The sequence below is a fragment of the Trichomycterus rosablanca genome, chromosome 12, assembly GCF_030014385.1.
Source record: "Trichomycterus rosablanca isolate fTriRos1 chromosome 12, fTriRos1.hap1, whole genome shotgun sequence".
NCBI classification, from domain to species: domain Eukaryota; kingdom Metazoa; phylum Chordata; class Actinopteri; order Siluriformes; family Trichomycteridae; genus Trichomycterus; species Trichomycterus rosablanca.
In genome coordinates, this window is record NC_085999.1 from 32810259 (window position 1) to 32830442 (window position 20184).

A 20184-nucleotide genomic window follows, 5' to 3' on the forward strand; every position below is an offset into this window, starting at 1 on the left:
GTTACAGAATAGAATTTAAGGTGCTGCTACTGGTCTATAAATCACTGAATGGGTTCGGCCCAGAATACATCTCAGAAATGTTCAGAGAATATAAACCCAGTAGATCTCTTAGATCCATGGACTCAGGTCAGCTAGTAGAGCCCAGAGTCCAAACTAAACATGGTGAAGCAGCATTTAGTTGTTGGGCTGCATATAACTGGAACAGACTGCCAGGAGATATTAGATGTTCCTCAAACATAGAAATCTTTAAATCCAGGTTAAAAACTTTTCTTTTTTCTTGTGCCTATGATTGAGCTCGATATTTTTACTATTACCCTCATTTTACCATATTTCTTTTAGTCTTGTTTTAATTCCATATTCTCTAAACTGTAAGGTATATTTTACTATATTTTCTTTTAGTTTTTATGTTTTATTTGCTTATTTCTCTTGTTTTAATTTCATATTTACCAAATTGTAGGGTATATTTTACAATATTTTCTTTTAATTTTTCAAGTTCTTAATTTTTATCTCTCTTGTTTGAATTTCATGTTTTTAATTGTAACTAAATGTTTGCAAGAAGTCTTTCTGAGGTTCTAGATCTCAGGAATGTTTTAATGCTTTAAATTTTTAATTTTTCCTTATGTAAAGCACTTTGAATTGCCACTGTGTATGAAAGGTGCTATACAAATAAACTTGCCTTGCCTTGCCTTATTTTTAATTACATATTTCCTTGTGTCTTCATCTCTCTCTCTCTCTCTCTCTCTCTCTCTCTCTCTCTCTCTCTCTCTCTCTCTCTCTCTCTCTCACACACACACACACACACACACACACACACATTTTTCACTTTTTACTGGTTTTATACAGATAAATTATTGTTGTTTAGAAAGACTCTTTGAAAGGTCAATAAAGGCTCATTTGTCATTGTTGGTGTATCAGTAAAATGATCTGTTTTATTTACTCTGTTCAGGAAGTTGCATTTGCTTTAATGAGTAACAAAAGTTAAAATAATGTGTGCAAGTGAAATAGCACCTTGTATCTTTACATTTAATCAGGAGGTTTTTGTGGATTTACTGCTGATCTCATCTGCTTTATCATGTTTATTCAGCTAATGCCAGTACGATTAAAAGAGCAGAACGCTTAATAGAAAATCAATGTTATCATTTTCAAAGCCGGTTAGATTTCATAGCAATATTAAATGAGTCATTTGGGTAAAATCAAATTGACACAGATTTTTTTCCATTAATCCAATTGTGCTCAATTGCCCGGACATGTTTGGTGTGCTAATTTGGAGTCTTTAGTATTGCACTGGAACTTTTGGGCTCATAATAGAGGAAAGCTATTTGACATTAATTATTACCAATTACACCCCAGTGCTTTTGAACTTTGGTTGGTAAAAGGTGTTAATTACATTCGGCCATGTGAGCAAATTCTCTCTAATCACAACATGACAGTTTTGGTTTCTTTGTGAGCGTGACAAAAAACAATCACACCACTTTTCCAGTTCCTATTTAATAAGAAAAATATTACTGCTAATACAGACGATGTTAAGACTTGTAGCTGCTTAGAAAGGACTACAGGTGACACACCTGATGTGTGAGCATATATGATTATGGTTTTTTATGATTTATACAGAGTGTCTGGACATTTTAAGGCTTAAGGCTTAGTCTAATTGATGAAGTTAAACTAGCGATATTAATATGGACACAGAAAAATCAACATATGTGATTACTGTACTTTGAGCTAAATTACTGTGTGTATATTTTTTCATTTTTTTTGTCAGTTAAAACAACAACAACAGTAAAAAGCACCATAAGCTGTTTGGTGTTTTTTTTCCTTTCAAAGAATAATTTATTCAGAGAAATCCCAGGGCTGCCTCGACATCCATCACACTAATGAGTAGATGTAAATTTTGACTTCAGTTGCAGATAATTTATTTAATTCAGTTGTTTTCATTAACTGATTGATCCTGGTCAGGGTCACAATAGGTCCAGTTCGACCAGGAAAATCTGGGCTCAAGGCAGGAAAAACCCTGCGCCCCCACCCACCACGCCCATTAGACATGGCCAATCATGTCTGTGTAGATGGATGGCTGGCTTATAGCATCACTAAAATTCAAAATTGGATTTCGGCAGTGGTGGGCTAGCATTATAGATAGTTGCATGTGCATGTTTTACTATAAATACTACCCGTACTAAACTGTAAGACCAACACTCCTAAATAAGTGCATGTGTTTTAGCCATACCCATTAGTTACAGGGTTACACTATAAATGATACTTCTTTCTTTGTGGCAACGCAACACTGTTTCAGCATGACTAAAGCAAGTTAATAACTAATCTTAACCCTTGTAAGGGCGGCACGGTGGCTAAGTGGGTAGCACTGTCGCCAAACAGCAAGGAGGTCCTGGGTTCGATCCCCAGGTGGGGTGGTCCGGGTCCTTTATGTGTGGAGTTTGCATGTTTTCCCCGTGTCTGTGTGGGTATACTCCGAGTGCTCCAGTTTCCTCCCACAGTCCAAAGACATGGCAAGTGAGGTGAATTGGAGACACTAAATTGTCCATGACTGTGCTCAATATAACCTTGTGAACTGATGAACCTTGTGTAATGAGTAACTACTGCTCCTGTCATGAATGTAACCAAAGTGTAAAACATGACGTTAAAATCCTAATAAACAAACAAACAAACAAAACCCTTGTAAACACCTTTAGGTTGAGTTGGAACGTTAACTGTGAGCCAGACCTTCTCATCTGGTAGCCTAGTGGGTAGAGCTTTGGGCTATCAAGTAAAAGGTTAAGAGTTCAAATCCCAGCTCTGCCATGCAGCCACCATTGGGCCCTTGAGCAAGGCCCTTAGCCCTATCTGCTCCGAGGGCGGCGTACGATGGCTGACCATGAACTCTGACCCCAGCTTCCAAACAAGGATGTGAAGAAATAATTTCTTTTTGTACTGAACACCTGTATATGTATATATGACACATAAAGACATTATTCTCTATTCTATTTTTCTCTTTAAATACTGACTTCACAAATGCTATTCTGACCTAATGACAAAAGGTAGCACACAAACACACACACACATTTCTGGAAGCTCCCACTGGCCTGACCACAAGTTTCTGTACCCAGAGGAAACCCACACAGACACACAGAGAAAATCAAACACAGACCCTTCCTGCTGTGAGGAGACACCGTATATAAATGCGTATATAAACGCATAAGAAATGTTTTAAACAAATGAAAACTGAACATGATACCAGCTATTGGTGGTGTATCGACTGGTCTGAAATGAGAAATTGTTCTCAGATTGAATATGACACATTTTCTTGATGATTCACTGACAGGTCCTGAATGAGTGTGATGAATTACACAGCACAGACCCTGCACATAATTACAGGCCACAAATGATCCTACTGCACACTGCATATCAGCACTGCTCAGAAAACACAATCCAATGCAAATAAATGGAAAGTTAGACTGCCTGTGTGTACCTGCACACATATGGGGCTGGATTGAAAGTGACATTGCATGATGCTAATGTTGGCATGATGCGTAGATTATCAGATTTAACCTAAAGCAGATGGACAGCTGAGCCAATAAGAGAGCGGTAAGCTTGCGACTGGTGTCAGCGTGTCAGTGTTTGATTGATGGCTGGGTGAGCTTCACTCTGTCCTCTGCTGTCTCTCTGCACTCAGTCACTTTTACTGGCTTTATAATTCACACACGCCGCCTGTCCACCTGTCCGCCTGCTCGTCCATCCACCCTTAATTTTTCTTCTATCTATCCGTCCGCCTGTTAGTCCGTCCTTCCTTCCTTCATTTCTTTCTGTCTGTCCTTTTTTGATAAAATGCACTTGTACTTCACACAGTACAGTAATAAATGTACACTCCCCAAATCAAAACTGTACTCATGTTTGTTTTTCCTCTTTTGCACCCAATTTAGTCATGGTCAGTTGGAGCTCTTTTCTCGTCGCTGCTGCTACCCCCACCCCTGATCGATAAGAGATGAGACCATCACACACCCCTTCTGACATGTGCTGATCACTTTATTCCACCTGGAAGGGACAGGGTTTCACAGAGAGCAGAATCATGTGCGGAGAGCCACGTACTGCCAACCGTGATTATTAATCAGTCAGCAGAGGTCGCATTTACACCAGTGACGAGGAACCCTGTTTCACCCTCCCTTCTTCTACAGATACACAACCAATCATGTGTATGTGTAGGCATCTGGCTGACTGACAACAGAACTGAGATTTGAACTCAAGAGGTCAATATCTTAGCACTGATGGGCTAGCTTGTTTTACCGCTAAGTGCATTCATATTCTGAGAAATGTAATGAATTTACCTTTGTGTATTACTAGTACGACTATTTAGGTTTTAGGAGTTTATAGGCCTGTTCGAAAACCTAGTGAGCTGCCTTGCTGTCTTACTGCCTACACAGACAGCTGCCTTAGTATAGAGGATTCTAATAAGTCATTGACTTATAAAGCAGGTAATTTGAATGCACTACTAAGACAGCGATTCCATCAGTTTTTGCTTACTAAGCTAAGCATTCAAACCAATGGGATGAGGTGGCACAACATGCTAGCATGTCAACTAACTAACTATCTCCTTTCGTGTACCAAAAACGGTTAAATTTGCCCGAATTTGCAAATAAAAACACTTGTGCACGTTTAAACAAATTAAAAATCAATGATCATTTATTTACGTTTCAAAATAACTCCGTTTGTTGCTCCGCACCGTCCGCCATATTTTTTATTTTTCTGTGAGAAAAGTTGTGCCGCACTGAATGCTGGGATTGCCTTTACTGCTAAGGCAGCATCGGATGCTCCCTCGTTATTCTGTCAAAATACCGTTCAGATTTAAGGTGCCTTATTAGGCAGCATTTTAAGTTATCTAAGAATTCGAACAGCCTCCTTCTCGGGAGCGCACATAGGATGGCGTAAAATGCTGTCTATGTAGAGCGCTCACTAGGTTTCCCAACACACCCTGTGTGTTTCCAGCTTTTTCTCCCAAATGTTCCCTGCAGCAACAAGCAGTGATGAGAAAAAGGTGGCACAGGTCTCTGGGGTGCAATTTCCCAGTTCTTGCTCAATTTCTAACCAGTAATTTGTTGTTAGGACCGTTAAAAGGTCGACACACCAGAGGAAACGATAACAGCTGAAGTCTTAAAAGACAGAAAGAACAAAAAAAAAGGGGGGGGTTTAGCAGTAAATAAAATAAATAAACTTAAAAAGAGCCGGAAGATAAACCGGAGCAGCGCGCGCGCGTGTGCGTGTGTGTGTGCGCCTTTAGAAGAGACGCTTTGTTCACTGTATCGCTATAAGTGATTCATTGATTCACGAGTCATTTTTCGCGAAGCGTAAGTTTCTCTTCTCGGTTATCTCTCCGTGTTTACTGTTATTAATTAAATGTCGTGGTTTTAAATAAACACCAGCTAGTACAGAACATTCTGTGTGACTCTCTTACATTAAAAAGCTTCATTAAACTGCTATTACCACAGATCTGTAACCGACCGTCAGACTCGTTCCGTCTAAGGAGCTAAAAGTTCAGCAGATGATCCTGAACTAACGAATTTGGTAATGAATAAACTTTTGCCTCTGATTGGCTCTGTAACGTTTTCTGTTCTCATCTACATCACAAGTAAGAACCACTTACGATTTACCAAAGTGAACCAGGAGTTTATATAACGTGCTGATAGAATCGACTCAGATGTGACCAGGTTGAATTATCTTTTTAAAGTAAATATTACAATCAGCAAAATTACATCGTATGTATGATGCACAACGTTAATGATGTTATTTTAGGTCATGAAGAACTTTCACTGTGGTTTCTGTACGATGGTTGATGAATGGTGATGTGATGGTTGGCGCGTCGTAGCTCAAAGTCTGGATCAATCCACTGAGCTGTTAACTTAACATGGTCTTTATATATCACACGATCGGATCGGCTACTTTTAGGAAATATCGCCGATCGCCGATAGCATATTTTGATTAAAAATCGGCCGATACCGATTCATAGCCGATCGATCGTCCCATCTCTAATTTTCAGCCACACTAATTACCAACAAGTATAATAAATCAATTATAGAAAGGAAATTCCAACTTTGCAGCAACAGTTTAGGGAAGGTTCTTTCCAGTTCTGGCATGATTGTATCCCTGTTCACAAAGACATGACGAAAGGCTCAGTTTAAAGAAAAGAAACTTCAGTGGCCCTGACCTCAGCCCCACTGGACAGCATTGGAATTAACTGGAACATCAATTAAGGCTTTCTGACCAACATCAGTGCCCAGCCATATAAATGTTTGAGTAAATGGGCACAAATTTCCACGGACATACTCAATGTCTTGTGTGAAGTCTTCTCAGAAGAGTGGCTTAAAAGCTAAGAACTTAAAAGATCATACAGGTCACTCTATTTTCACACCATTTGTTTTTGAAATTAGACGTCCAACAAACTAGAATACTTTTGGTTCTACAGCGTGTGTTTTGCGGTAATGAGTTCCAGAGTTTGGGAGCCATAACATCAGATGAACTGTCCCATAATGATAAGAGCTAAAACATTAGAACAGGTAGAAGGTTATAAGAGAACGTCTCAGACTGCATGGATGAAGTAATTTAATCAGACAAGTAATGATGAGTGAGATTATGAAGAGCTTTGTAGGTGAGAAGTGGTATATTGTACTGAATGTGGGCTGTGATTGGTAACCATGTACATGTGTTAGACATATAGAATATGAGCACACACACACACACACACACTCACACACACGTTCTGTACGTCTCTGTACCTTTGATAAAAATTAGAGGTTGCATGTTCCATAAGTAGTAGCACATGTGCATGAAAGCCCAAGTGAGCACATATGTGAGGGAGTGTGTGTGTGTGTGTGTGTGTGTGTGTATGTGTGTGTTTATCCCATTCTCACCTCAGCACGCAGGAGTAGAGGCCAGCGTCCTGCAGTTCGGCAGGTCTGAACCAGATGGCGTCCTCCTCTTTGCTCATGCGCAGGCCGTTGAAGGAGATGGGCTCCTCAAAGTCTCCGTGACCAAGGCCTGAGCTACGGTACCACATCAGACTGAGACCTGAACTCTGAGCCTGAGAGTAGTTAGCGCGTATGTAGCCGTAAAACAGAGCACACTTGATCCGCACCGGCTCTCCGTGCAGGACCCGGTACTTCAGATAGTCCACTGACCAGTCCGTACAGCCGTCCACTACACACAATAACAGAGAGAGAGAGAGAGAGAGAGAGAGAGAGAGTAAGAGTTTTAATTAATTTAATCTTAATACTTAAATAACTGTTTCATGCTGATCAGGGTCAATGCAAGTACAGAGCCTATAATGAAAACACTGAGCACTAGGCAAAAAATATACCATGGTATTAATTCATTGCAGGGCATCACACCCTCATGTATTCATTCAAATTCAGTGGCAAATTCCTCATAACTGCTACAATTACGACCTCTGCTGGCTGATTGATGCCACCTGCACAGAGACGGGGGATAATTAGGATCAGGGTGTGTCTCTCTGTACACAAAGCTGATCCGCATATGAACCCGTTTCCTGCAGGGAAAAAGATGCAGCCTGTACTGCACACATGTCAGAGGGGACGTATGTTAGTCACGGCTCTCCTCAGTTAGAATGGAGGTCAACATCAGTAGAGAGGAAGCGTAATGCAATCAGGTAATTGGATATGACTACATTTGGAGGAAAATTGGGGGGGAAATGCAAAAAAAAACATCCAACACATCATGAACACTTGAATCTCTGGGTGGTGTTTATATAACACAATACAGCTGAAGCAGATGAAGGCTGCTTATTGAGTCTCAGTGGTTAAACATGTTGTAACCAAACTTTAGGTCCTACAGACTAGCAGTAGGTTGTAAGATCAGCAATATTATACAGGGGTTAAATAATTGTGACATGGTGAAATGAAGATCAGCTTCTATGACTACTTAACATTTTTATTTAACAGTACACTAAGACTTTAGTTATGCACATTCATAATGTCACTAGCCATAATTAAATAACAGGTTACAGTTTTGTAAGATTTGAAGGTAAAACAAGAAAGAAGATGGTCAGCAAAAAGGTGAATGGACACAAACAGAGGACAGAATGTTCTAGAGAAACACTGCATAACATCTTACTGCTCTTTAAACTCCTCATTTGTGCAGATTAATCTAAAGGTTACATATTCTAAGTCAATGCACATTCAAAATCTATTGCAGACTTCGAGTTTGTGGGGTCAGTTCTAAATAAACTAGACAAAAGTAGTGCCAAATTGGACCTGACAGTTTCCAGTGACTCAAACTCTGAACGCAGCCAGAAACTTGCAACACCAGATTTAATATTTCCTATTAGTCACATACTGCTGCTTTAATTACAAACACTTCAGTGAGTTTGGATAGCGGCCTGTCGACATGACCGTGTCCATTACTAGGTTAAATATTCCATTAGGGTGAAATCAGTTTAAAAATCTCTACTCGTGTGTCTGATTGACTGTGTTCCACAAAAACCAGACAGTGGCAGAGACAGTGATGCTTATCTCTGATAATATTGTACACAATCATCCATTTCTGTAGCTGGGAGGAATCCGACTGCTTGTGCTGACCAACATGTGTATTGACAGAAAGGATTTTGTGGAAAAGCTATAAGAAACAGCGAGTGATGTTTGAAATAACAGTGCAATCATATGGCGCTCCCACACAGAAAGAGCCAAGCAAAGGTCAGGCTGCTAATAGAAAATACAAGCATGTCAAGCGCTTGTTTGATGGCTGTTGATCTGATCTTGACCTTCAGTCAAGTTGTTTTAGTAAATGAACATATTTGGTGCCTCTGGGAAGAAACACTATGTTTACACAAAGTTTTCTGCTTACGATGTGACGCACTGGGTCAGAGGAAGAATCACAACTCGACTCAGGAGTTCAGAGTACGGTTAATTAATAATGTTTGACAAACCTCCCCTTTAAGCACACAATGCACACAGCGTGAAATTAATCAATATGAAGGGTAATCATAATTATTATGAGAAATTAAGGTGGTGTGAGTCATTGTGCATTTTGCATTCAGTAATAAAAGAATGAACCCCTTCTGCTAATTACACTTAAACTAATTACGCCTCAGTGTCGCAATTAGGCATTAGGTGGTATGATTGTGTGTGTGTGTGTGTGTGTGTGTGTGTGTGTATCTATGTAAAGATATAAAGGTACAAGGTGTGGCATGGTGGCTCAGTGGATAGCACTGACTAAAAGGTCATGGGTTCGAATCCCAGGTGGAGCAGTCCGGGTCATTTGTGTGTGGAGTTTGCATGTTCTCCCCATGTCGGCGTGGGTTTTCTCCGGGTGCTCCGGTTTCCACCCACGGTCCAAAGACGTGCAGTCAGTTTAAATAAAGAAACTACAGTGTCCCTAGGTACAAGTGTGTGTATGTGTGTGTGTTTGCCCTGTGATGGATTGGCGGCCTGTCCAGGGTGTGTCCTGCCTTTCACCCAGTGAATAAGATCCACTGCAACCCTGACCAGGATAAAGCAGTTGATGAAAATGAATAAATAATTAATAGATGCATTATTTATTGTGCATTGAAACATTTTCATTACATACAAATTCTCTCTTAACCTGCAGTCAGCCAATCAGCAGACACATTTGTTACTGGTCCAGCCTGGTAACCAGTGAAATCAGAAAAGGGGCGGAGCTTAGTGGAGATTTCATTAAATAAATAGGGTGAGCCATAAAGTGAAGCAGGTCAGATTTACTGCTCACTGAGCTGCCTGCTGCTGATGTTCCTGCTGAAAACCCCCCACGTCTCTACATGATCATGTTTACAGCCTTCAGTATTTTTGTTTGCTTAAAAATGTCAACAAGCACAAAAGTGACATTTTATGAAAAGATTTACAAACCTACTAAGTACTTGCAAGAACAGATGTGTGTGTGTGTGTGTGTGTGTGTGTGTGTGTGTTTTAGGTTAGGAGTGCCATCTTTCTTCCTTCTTGAAGGACATTTAACATAAATGAGTAATCCCAGCTACCTTGATAAGCAGGTCGTAAGCTAGCCTGTTAGCTATGTGCTGGTGTTACCTACTTTATAATGCAGTTATTTCGGTGCATTTTGCTACACTTTGCAACCAGAAGATTATACCTGGTACTAAAATCCTACTTGTTTTTACTCATGTATTTAAAAGTAGCTCAGCAGCTGGTCTACAAATGTGCTTGTTATAGAAAAATCCAGCTGAGCGATAGATCGATAGATAGATAGATAGATAGATAGATAGATAGATAGATAGATAGATAGATAGATAGATAGACAGACAGACAGACAGACAGACAGACAGACAGACAGACAGACAGATAGATAGACAGACAGATAGACAGACAGATAGATATATAGACTGATAGATAGATATACAGACATATAGATATACAGACAGATAGATAGACAGATATTTTGCTATTTTATTCATACATTTTTAATAAAAATTTTCATGACGAATAATTTCTTTTGGTTTTTAAAAACATTAAAAAAAACAAGAATTATTGATTTATTAACTCTATGGTGTGATCATTTTTATAACAGGTAAACAATGGCTGCAGATGTGTTTGCTTTTACTGAGGAGATCAAATTCTTCCGCTCAAAGTCGTCAGATGCAATTTACAGTATTACTCGTTTACAGTAGTACTCAGTGACTGATCTTCTGATGGTCCTCATATCATTTGTAATGAAAAATTGCACATAATTTTGTCCATTTCTCTGCTGAGTGATATAAGATAGTACTTTTTTCTCAACTTCAGTGATCTGGTGCAAACAAAAAAACTAAATGTGTTAAAACTGAAGCATTTTAACATTTATTGGAAGAAGTTTTTTTTTTAGACTTTATTTTTAGCTTCTAAACACTGAATTCAACTTTATGAATTTTTTAAAAAGATGTACATTTTTAACATAAATGCCCCGTCCCCGTCCTGAAACTCACAAAAACTGAATTTGCTACATGGCTACAGGTTTTCAGACTTTCAGAATAATTGTTGCAAGCTGGTAATTCATTACACCATTTTTACTTTTGTTGCTAAATAAATAAATAAAGTTGAAGTGACCTCCAGAACAAACAGAGAAGGTTCTGCCAGAAAATCCCCTACTGGCAAAACACACAATCCACCTGAAAGCTGGACTGATAAGAACAGCTCCTGCCAACGGCTATTGGAGAATACAGAGCAAACAAACACACACCAGCAGTGCAGCAAACCCTCCACACACACACACACACACACACACAGGTTTATTCTCAATCACAGAGCTAGCAGAAATGACTGTGGAGGATCAGGCTGAGTAAGAGTAATCGGTACGAGTAAGTTTCAGCGACTCATCCTCGGTGTAGTTCTGCTCCACTAGTTCCACATCGCTGTTTCCAAACGGCGCTCTGAGCCGCCGCTCCGCTGCAGTGCCCTTGACCAAATTCACAAATGGCTAAATCGGGCTCTCTAATAACTTTCCAATTGAGCTCAAATTAAGCGAAACCCATTATAGCACGGCTTCCTCTGCCGCAGAAGACAAAACGTCATTCACTCCCTCCTTCTTTTTATTGCCTGTATTTTTTCTCACTCTGTAAGGGCTTTTCTTGCTTTATAAAACACACTCTTCATTTTCTTCCTCACCACAGTTGTAAATCTTACCAAAGACAGCCACTTATTTTAAAATAAGTCAGGAAAGATCAAACATTATTTGTGACGAGTATATGGAAAGTTAAGCACGACGACGGTGAAAGAGGAGAAACATTGTTAAGTGTTCTTCCTTCTGCAGGTTCACAAACACTGTGAAACACACATATACACTTAAAGCCACCCAGCATACAACACACTCCTTCCAGTCATCTACAACAGCAACTCTGCCAAATCAATCCTGTCTAACACAGGAATCAATTATCTGGCTTTTCTTTCCTTGTTCCCTCACACACAAATCAACCCAGCCTAATTCACACACACACACACACACACACACACACACACACACACACACACACACACACACAGCCATCAAAACATTCATCCCACAACACTTTTCAACAGAAATCACAGGCACAACCTGAATCTGCAGCACTTTCATTTTGATTTAGAGGCTCATTTTCTTCTTAGCAAAAAAAATCCATCAACATCATTTCATGATTTTTAAGTAATCACACTGCTGATTTACATGTTTGGTAACTAATCAGTTCAAATGTACATTTTTTGCTGGGATAGTACTTTAATGTTTCGCATGGCATGGTTTGTAATTTTTTAAAACACGTACAGCAGTGTTCTCCAGTTATCCAAAATGACCTACGTCTGAATTCGAGCAACTTAGAATTAAGGGCCTTGATTAGGGGCCCAGCAATAGCCAGAAACCTTCTCTCATGGCTGTAGCACATCAGCGCTTAATGAGGTGCAGAGGCATTTAATTCGAGGGATTGGTACTATGATTTCTCTGAGCTTCCAAGTCTTCTGCCAACGCTTATAGCTGACAGGTGAGTCAGATACTGCAGATACAGCAGCCAGCTCTGTACACCATGTGGACACGTTACATGAGGTCTGAGGTTGGTTCACTGCCTGTGCACTAATCTAAAACTATAAAAACATATTAGATTTGTTGTTTGGACAGTCTTTACCATAATAATAGATGAGAGGTGCTCTTTTTTCTGGAGTAGTTAAAAGTGCCTGATGCACAAATGTCTTACACAGGTGTTGATATTTTCTTTTTTAAGTACATTGTTGAAAGACTTTGGCCTGTTATATAACATAATCCACATTTATTTCATGGATCACCTAAGGGGGAAACAGTACTTTACTTGAAATGTGCAGCCTAAGACAGTTAAATATAAACTCCTTCAGAGACTGAATAGTTTCGTCTTGCACCTGAGTTGCGTCAGTGAGCACAGCCTAATTTTTTGTCTGGTGTGACACCAGTGTGAGAATCTGACAGAACTTTCCATGGTGCTGATGGGAAACTGATTCGCTGTCCGTGGTCCTGAGGGATGAATCACAAGTGCACTTCACCACACCAGACCACACTGTTCTGCTCTTTTCCACCAAAATAGCTCTGGGTCTTGAACTGGTTACATTCAGGGTTATAAGAACCCTGGTGCTATTCATAGAACCGGTCTGTGTTTGCACCATAGAATCAAGAATGCATCATCTACAGAGAGTGTTGCACAACGTACAACAGAATGAAACAGTAGTAACAAGCTGGAGGAGCGCATAAATCACCTGTGAGAATTTGTGCTGTTGTTACAGTTGTATGTGTTTGATCTGAAAGCCCCTATTGGTGATAAGAAAACACCATCATTGCTCTCTCTTTCCTCCACAACATGCCACGCCAACGAATGTCATCACGGTTCATGCTACTATTGCTACCATGCTACTAAAACATACTATTGTTTCCTGCTGAGAAAACATTGTTCTTTTTCATTTTTGCTGAAAATGCACTAAATGGCTCAAAATTAAGTGTACAAACAGAATAAACAGGGGGAAAAAAAGCATGTAAATGAGATGTTGGTATTTGTGTTGTTTTTACATTTGGGATGAATTGAAACGCTGATTGTAGGTCAGGTATTCTAGTCAATCAGTGCCTGACCTCACAAACACTTTTGACTGATGTTTTGTAAAATCTTGTAAAAGCCTTTAAGATGTTCAAAAAGATCATGCTCAAGTGTCCACATACTTTTATCCTTATACTGTAATTCTTCTTTATCTTTAGGGATGCCAATCAATCATGGACCAACACACACTCACTTATTCATAGTTCACCAACAAGCTTCTGGTACCAGAGTATCCAACTAAAACCAAAAAAAGCTAAAATTCAGAACTGCATTCAGAACTACACATAGGGATGAGCTCTAAGTCTAGTATTAAACAGTGGGTCTGTTCGAAAACCTAGTGAGCTGCCTTGCTGTCTTACTGTCTACATAGGCAGCTGCCTTAGTAGAGAGGATTCTAATAAGTCAATGACTTATAAGGCAGGTTATTCGAACGCACTACTTAGAGAGCGATTCCATCGGGTTTCGCATTTCGCGTTTAGCATCTTGACATTAAAACCAATGGATGAGGTAGCACAGCATCTTCCTTCATGTACCGATAACGGTTAAATTTCCTGACAAGCCCGAAATTGCAAATAAAAACACTCGGTACAAGTTTATACAAGTTAAAAATCAGTAATATTTTATTTACGTTTGAAAATAACTCCATTCGTTTCTCCGCCCCGTCAGCCATGAATGCTGGGATTGTCTTGATCACTAAGGCAGCTCACTCGTTCTTGAGCCAAAATAACATTGAAATAATAAGATGCCTCAGTAGTGAGGATTTTAAGGCATCTAGGATTTCGAACAGCCTCCTTCTCGGGAGCGCGCACAGGATGACGTAAAATGCTGCCTATGTAGACAGCTCCCTAGCTTTTCGAACACACCCAATATTAGGGACAGTGGTAGCCTAGTGGGTAGAGCTTTGGACTATCAACCAGAAGCCTGGCAGTTCAAATCCAGGCTCTGCTATGCAGCCACTGTTGGGTCCTTGAGCAAGGCCCTTAACCCTGTCTGCTCCAGGGGCGCCGTACGATGGCTGACCCTGCACTCTGACCCCAGCTTCCAAACAAGCTGGGATATGCGAAGAAAGAATTTCATTGTACTGTACACCTGTATATGTATATATGACAAATAAATGATATCTTATCTTAAACACAGTATTACGCAGCATTACCACATAAATGCAAATAAATTCATAACTCTTCAATAGTTATGGTTACATTAGTAACATGTTCAAGACTAGGACTAAACTGACACACTGTGCTTGTGTTATCATGTGTTAAAGAATAATTTTAAATAAATAATTTGTTCAACTAAATTCACACATTTGCTTGTGATATGAATATATTAAGGCATCAAAATGTAAAAAATTCTCACTAAAATTTAATTCAAACACTGAGAGTAACAAATCGCTTCTGACAAGCAGGACATGCTGTAAACAAACTTTATATTCAGTTACCTGCAGTCCTCTAGAAATAAGCTACATAAAATCAAAATGTGCCTGTTAATGCAGTTCATGGCGCTCAGGTGGTGCAGCAGTGAATAATGCTACCGTTGGGATCCACGGGCCATATGCCCACTGACTCTGGGGGAAACTGAATGGTAAAGCGGTGAAAAAACATGAAAATGGTGAGAAAAACATTCATTAGGAAGTGTTTTCGTGCATTAGAATCATTCAAATCAATTCTTTTGTATTAATAGACACAAACTGCACGCTTGAAATTCTACTTAATAAGACCGACCACCAATGCAAAATAAATCAATTTGCATTGAAAGAATCCTGCGTAAAAAATCCCAAATCAAGTCCTATATTCATTAATATGAAGGAGATCTGAGGGTTCTGTAGCTGATTTAATAGAAGCAGTTCTCCACAGAGTTCATAAATCAGCACATTATTACACACAACAGACTGAGAAATCCACACCTGGGAAGAAAAAAATCACATAACATGCAATGATCCAGTAAACTACTTTAAATTACTGTACTGCAGCAGCAGCACACACACACACACACACACACACACACGCACACGCACACACACAGTCTCCATATGTATGAAATGACGCATGCAGACTTGCACATCTCAGGTTTGGGGATTAGTAGAACCCTGTGCACCGCTGTCAGGTGTAATTTACATGGCAACCCATTGCTAGCGCATGCTGTGACCTTTAAAGGAAATACAAAAAAATGAAAGAGAGCGAGAAAGAGAGAGAGCGAGAGCGAGAGAGAGAGAGAGAGAGAGAGAGAGAGAGAGAGATTTGATTTTTGACGGTCTTTTATTTTAACCAAGTATGGACACTTGACAGTTGAATTAAATCATTTCATTCAATAAGTTAAATAAAACTGTGCAATATGCATTCGTCAATAAATTAAATAAAATAAAAAATGAAAAAAATAAAAAATAAAAAACGATTTATGTGCATTTAACAGATTTCTAGAGCAAAAACGAGTTCATCATCGATTACAGAGCATATTGCCTCTCTGTAGCACCATATCTCTATAAAATTCTCAATGTTGTTCATGCTTTTATAAAATTTAAAATCAACTAAAATCCTGGTTTTAGCCAGTCTGGAGAAAGTTCTCACAACATCACAATCTGTATCTTCATTCACCTTGTTTTTTCGAGTAATGTATATCGCGGTTTTGGCCTGGCCGAGGATAAAATTAATCAGTTGGCACTTGGACCTCTTTCTCCTTACGTATTTAAAACCAAGGATAAAAGTCTGAATGGTAAAACTCTCATTAAAAGACATGAAAACATTCTTTAAAATCTCAAAAAGGGGACGTAGCCTAAAACAGTCCATAAAAGCATGAAACACAGTTTCTCTAAAAGCACAAAAAGGACACTGTGGTAAAACTTCAGGATTTAAAACAGAGATAAAAGCATTGACAGCTACAATACCGTGTAAAATTCTCCACTGCAGGTCAGCAAACTTTTTTGTTAATGGTGGTTTGTACAAAGCCCTCCATTCTGGTTTAGTGTCATCACATAGCCCCAATACATTTCTCCATGGTGTATCAGTTCTTTTGTCAAGCTTCTTCTTGTTTAAAACCTTTACACAAGCCTTATACAGTAGCTTACCTGAAACTGAATTAAAGTTCATCTCCATTTCCCCTTCACACTCTATGAGGGGTCCTTGACAGTCATGTAGAACTGGAGAGATAGTCAGTTCAGGAAAGGGGTCATCCTCTGTAGGGTGGATCGCCCCTGCACCATAGTCCTTTACCATTGTTTGCTCTTCCGAAGTTAGTGCTGATCTCCAACGGTGTAGGAGCTGGCCCGAAACTCGCAGGGACCTCAATCTTAGTCCTGCAGCTAGGTTCTCTGTGTCAGTAAGTTCTGGTCCTGCAGCGTCCACCAGCTGTTGGAGGGTTGTGACTCCCGAAGAGATAAGTATTCTGTCTAGTGCAGGTGTAGTTGTGTTTGTAATGTCCAGACGGGTTCCATAGAGAAGAGGTTCTTTAAGGAGCCAGTGTAAGGTGGTAGAATTCTGTTTTTTTGCTTTAAACAGACTCCAAACCTTTAAAAGTCCCCTATAAAAATTCGGTAATCCAGCCGTGTTCAATGTTTTTGTGTCCATTAAAAACAGGGTTTTGTCCAGTCCTAGTCCTTTTACTGTGTGTAGAATTCTGCAGGCCACCTCCTTCCAGACGAGCTCCTTGGGGCCACTGAGAAGTCGTTGGATGAACTGTAGGCGGAAAGCAGCGGTCCTGCTAGCCAGGTGAATGAGTCCTTGTCCCCCCTCTTCCTTGGGCAGATGAAGTACTCCCTGTGGTATCCAGTGTAATCGGTTCCAGAAAAAGTCCACCAGCAGGGCTTGGATGTTAGCTAGCAGGTGTGGTGGGGGGTCAATACAGGCTAATTTGTGCCACAAAGAGGACGCAGCCAGGTTATTGATAATAAGTACTCTCCCTCGGTAAGACATTTGGGGGACCAGCCATTTCCATTTTCTGAGACGCCCTTTTACATTTTCAACAATGTTGTCCCAGTTTTTCTGTACAGTGTCACTGTCCCCCAAATACACCCCTAGATATTTGAACCCTCCTGTTTTCCATGTCAGTCCATCAGGGAGTGTAGGTTCCCCTCCATTCCATTCTCCAACTAATACAGCTTCACTTTTGTGCCAGTTTACTTTTGCTGATGATAAAACCTTAAAATCATTTAAAATTTTAACTAAAATGTCCACATCTGTCTGTGTGCTTACCAGGATGACAAGGTCATCCGCATATGCAGACACACATAAAGGGTTATTACAGTTAGGTACATAAAAACCAGTGATTCTCTCTCTTAGTTTACACAACAGGGGTTCAATGGTTAAAGCATATAACATTCCTGAGAGTGCACAGCCCTGTCTGACACCCCTGTGAACCTTAAAAGGGGCACATAAACCACCATTAACTTTAAGTACATTCTCAATGTCACTATACAATACCTTGATCATAGCTATGAAACCAGGGTTGAAGCCAAAGTTTTCCAGAACTTTCCATAAGTACCCGTGTTCAACCCGGTCAAAAGCCTTTTCCTGGTCTAGGAAAATGAGACCAGTCTTCAAAGCCAATAGTCTGGAGATGTCCAAAATATCTCTAATTAGACATACATTGTCGAAAATAGATCTGCTAGGCACACAGTACGTCTGGTCAAAGTGAACCACCTGCTCCATCACCTTCCCCAGTCTCGAGGCTAATGTTTTAGAGAGCAGCTTGTAGTCAGTGCACAGCAGGGAGACTGGGCGCCAGTTCTTTAAACACGTTAGATCTCCCTTCTTAGGTAACAGTGTCAGCACAGCCCTCCGACAGCTGAGAGGGAGCTTCCCTTCCTGCACGCTCCTCTGAAGAACATCTAGCACATCTTGTCCCAACACTGACCAGAAAGCCTTGTAGAACTCCACCGTAAGTCCGTCAATGCCAGGAGCTCTGCCATTCTCCATTCCTTGAAGAGCTTCATATAGCTCCCCAAGTGAGAGTTCACTGTCCATTTCTGTAGCTGATTGTTCTGTGAGTTTTGTCAGGTCCTGGAAGAACTCTGTCTCTACCTTTTTTGTCACTGACCACTCGCTCTGATAAAGCTTTGAGAAGAAGCTGACTGTCTGCTTGCGAATTTCAGTGGGCTCTGATAAGAGATCCCCTGATTCTGTTCGCACAGCATGCATAAATCTTTTCTGTCCATTTTTATGCTCTAGACCGAAAAAGAACTTTGAAGGAGCATCCATTTCAGTGGCATTCAGAAAACGTGAGCGGACCAGCGCCCCCTTAGCTGTAGTACCTAGCAGATCATCTAGTGCTTTTTTTTTTCTTTTAAGAGTCTTAATATGCTCTTGATTTCCTGTGGCCTCTGCTAAACATTGGAGTTCCACTACCTCAATCTCCAAAGCTTTTAAAGATCTAGTTATGTCCCTAGTGACATTGAGAGTATATTGCTGACAGAATGATTGAATCTGTACCTTGGCTACATCCCACCATTGTTGCAGTGAAGTAAAATATGTTTTCTGTGCTTTAAAAACCTCCCAGAAGAATATAAAAGATTCTTTAAAATTGGCATCATTTAAAAGCTCTGAGTTAAAATGCCAATATGCACTTCGTGGTTTCACATTACCCTTAGCGACTGTACACTGGACCATGCAGTGATCTGTAAAACCAACTGGGAAAATCGAACAATGTGTAAAAGCAGACAGTTGATAATTAAAACCATAAAAACGATCTAGCCTTGCCAGTGAGAGTGTATTATCTCTGGCATGAGCCCATGTATACTGTCTCTGTTTATTATGAAGGTTTCTCCAGATATCACACAAGTCTTGAGCCATCAGTATTTCACGTAAGCGCTTACGTGAAGCAGCATGTGGTTCTATATGGTTTCTATCTATGCTGTCTGCTGTGCAGTTAAAATCCCCACCCAGTATTAAAAGGTCTGTGGTGCTACAGTCTCTAATCACATTGCTCAGTGTGTCTAAAAAGATCATCCTATCTATTCCCCCAGTCGGAGCATAAACACAAATAAAAACAAACACATGGTTTTCAAAGACAGCTCTTACTTTTAAAAGTCTCCCACTTAAAATTTCATCTACAGTATATGAATATGGGATAAAACTTTGTGATAAAAGAAGAGCAACGCCACCGCTAAGAGACGTATTGTGACTTAAAATTGCAAGCCCCCTCCATTCTTTCACCCAATCAGCAGCATTACTGGCATCACTATGTGTTTCTTGTACAAAGGCAACATCAATATTTTTCTGTTTTAACAGCTCATAAAACTTTGCCCTTTTTTCAGTGTCTCTTGCTCCATTTATGTTTAAAGTAGCGACTTTAAAATCTCCCATTAAAAAATAAATAAGATATAACACACTGATAATAAAAACTATTTCACCCATAGATATGCTAAATAATTTAAAACTCTTCTTCACTGTTTATCTTATTAAGTTTAGTCAAAATTTTCTTTAAACGGAAAAATTCCAAGTCATTAAAAGCATCTTCCTTTTTTAACTTTTTAACATCAAGAGTGAACTGGGAACTATCAGGAAAATGCTCTTCTACCTGTACACCCTTCTGTCCTTTAGTTACTCGCAAGAACTTTTTAATTTGTTCAGCTGTATATTTAATAGGTCTGTTCTCTTCTTGTGAGCACACAGACCAGCCTGAATCAGAGATGGAGCCATCACTGTCAGATTCTCCGTTGTCCTCTGTTCTGACCT

The 20184-nt window shown here is 39.9% G+C and overlaps 1 protein-coding gene across 1 annotated transcript in view; it reads right to left on the reverse strand.

Moving 5' to 3' along the window:
• Positions 1–20184, reverse strand: part of il1rapl1a (interleukin 1 receptor accessory protein-like 1a) — a 147034-nt gene that overhangs the window by 57929 nt on the left and 68921 nt on the right. The window contains exon 3 of the mRNA XM_063005967.1: positions 6891–7176. Within this exon, the coding sequence (XP_062862037.1) occupies positions 6891–7176 (286 nt within the window). The remainder of the gene's footprint in view (positions 1–6890; positions 7177–20184) is intronic.